The sequence below is a fragment of the Plasmodium relictum genome (genome assembly GCF_900005765.1).
Source record: "Plasmodium relictum strain SGS1 genome assembly, contig: PRELSG_00_v1_119, whole genome shotgun sequence".
Lineage (NCBI taxonomy): Eukaryota > Apicomplexa > Aconoidasida > Haemosporida > Plasmodiidae > Plasmodium > Plasmodium relictum.
This window is the reverse complement of record NW_021628681.1, coordinates 1,693-4,013: the sequence shown is the minus strand read 5'-3', so window position 1 is coordinate 4,013 and position 2,321 is coordinate 1,693. Positions and strand designations below refer to the sequence as shown.

At 19.9% G+C, this 2,321-nt stretch overlaps 1 protein-coding gene across 1 annotated transcript; it reads left to right on the top strand.

The window, feature by feature from the left end:
• Positions 1-1,522: 1,522 nt before the first annotated feature.
• Positions 1,523-2,095, top strand: PRELSG_0013150 (hypothetical protein; the record flags this gene model as incomplete). Its single annotated transcript, XM_028676123.1, has 1 exon — positions 1,523-2,095. One exon carries the CDS (start codon positions 1,523-1,525, stop codon positions 2,093-2,095), a length of 573 nt encoding a protein of 190 aa, XP_028531203.1.
• Between the last annotated feature and the right edge of the window lie 226 nt (positions 2,096-2,321).

Below are 2,321 nucleotides of genomic sequence, written 5' to 3'. Positions count from 1 at the left end.
TCAAAGGTATTAAACAGGACACTGATAAACCAGAAAGGAAATATTAAAGAAAAAATATAACAACAAAAAAAAAGTTTTTATAGATTATATATTGAAAATTATGTTGAAAAAATACATAAACTTATTTAATTAGTTAAATACAAATATAATTAGTACATAAAATTAAACACTTCATATTCTTAGAAAAAAATATTTTTCATAATTTTAATGAAAAATTGAAAAAATTTAAATAGTTCAAAAAAAAAAAAAAATTATTTTTAAAATCTATCGATATATTTGATAAATACTTTTCATATTTAGCAAGTGTTTTGTTTTGTATATCCTAAAATAGAATCACATTTTTTACCATTTTTGAAAATTATTTAATTACACTACTTTTATATATATTCTTTTATTTCAAAAAATATCTTTTCATTTTAGTTTTTTCAAATCCTTTTAGAAAAGAAATTTGTTGAGTATAAAAAAAAATATTATAGTCAAATAATTTAAAAAATTTAAATAACAAAAATTGAAAATAATAAAATATATATATATATATATATATATATGAATAATAAAAAAGTATAAGAATAATCTTTGTTGAAATGATATATTTTAATAACAGGAAAAAATCCATAAAAATATGCATTTCTTAGGTAGTTAAAAATTGGAAATAACAAAACTTAAAAAAAGTACATGCATGAAAAAAATGCATCGATTGAAATTTCATTTATTTATTTATAATATTTTTTTTTCTAAAACAAAACGTTATCTTTTTATCAATTTTAAATAAAAACATATTAATTGTTTAAACTTTAATAAAATCATTAATGAAAATTATTCAGTTTTATTTGAATTTATTGTGTTCTAATATGAAAAAAAAAAGATTAAAATTAAATTTAAAGTATATGCATGCTAATATATACTATTAATATTGTTATAATTATTTAAAAGGTTAAATAGTAGAATTAAAATAAATAATTATATTTATTTCGTTATTTTTGGTATTTTAACAGAGATACCTTATCATTACGCTTTCTTAGATAAAAAAGATTATCAATTTGAATTATGTAAAATTAAAAAAAAAGAATTTTATATAACATAAATTTATTCATTATTATATTATTTTTATTTTTTTATTTTTTTTATTTTTTTGCGTATTTTTTTTAATTTTTTTAAATTCTAATTCATCAAATTCAATAATTTACTTTGTATTGAAAAAATGTTTATTTAGAAATTTTATAAATGTATTAAAATTTTTTAATTTTTATATTATTTAGATTACTATTTTTGGAATAAAAATTAGTAGAATTAAATAAAGGTTCTTTGGAATTATTATTTTTCATTTTATTCTACTATAGATCATTCTTAATAGAAATTGTGTAATTACGTTGTAATTTTGATAATTTTTTTTCATATTTTAAGAGATAAAAACATTAATTTTATTTATAAATAGTTATATCCCCATAATTTAATCTGAAAGAAATACAGAAATAATTTCTAAAAAAAATATTTATATGTGATAAAAATATAACTTCTCACTATGTCAGAAGCAACTACAAATGCTACAACAAATGGAAATGTATCAGCAACATCAAGTCCCTCTACTCTAACCACTTCTAATAATCATTTAAGTACATCACCTACACCTACAGGAACTACTACAAGTATGAACGCTACCACATCAATTACAACAACTCCGGCAACAAGTTTAGCACCGAGTATGAGTAGTTCAACCCCAACACCTAATGGAACAACTCCGACAACTGCAGCAACCAATTTATCATCTGCATCACCTTCATCTACTTCAGCCACCGGAATTACTTCACCATCTACAGCTCCTTCGGCTACTGCAACTTCTAATCATTTAAGTGGAAATTCAAGCACATCAGCTCCTAGTGTAACAACTTCAGGAACTATTTCACCATCTACTCAAACTTTTGTAACATCTTCACCTTCAGGTGCAATTCAAGCTCTCATAGGTGCATCATCTCTTTCTTTTATTCCTTACATTTCTCCTTTTCTAATAGTTATTATTATGATAATAGTTTATTTTTACTGTAAAGTAAGTTCACATTTAAAAATATATTGTATTTTAATTTTTTTTCAATTATAATTTAGATTAAAAATATAATAAGAAAATTCATCTCTATAAATTTTTAATTTTCTTTTTTATTATAGGAAAAGAAAAGAAACAGAAGAAATGGAAGAAGAGAATAAATAGAAGAATCAAGAATTTCAGAAAATGAAGATGAAAAAAGAAACACAGAAAAAATTCACAAATTTCATTTATATATATATACATATATAAAAGAAATGTTTAAAAATAAAATTTTAAAACT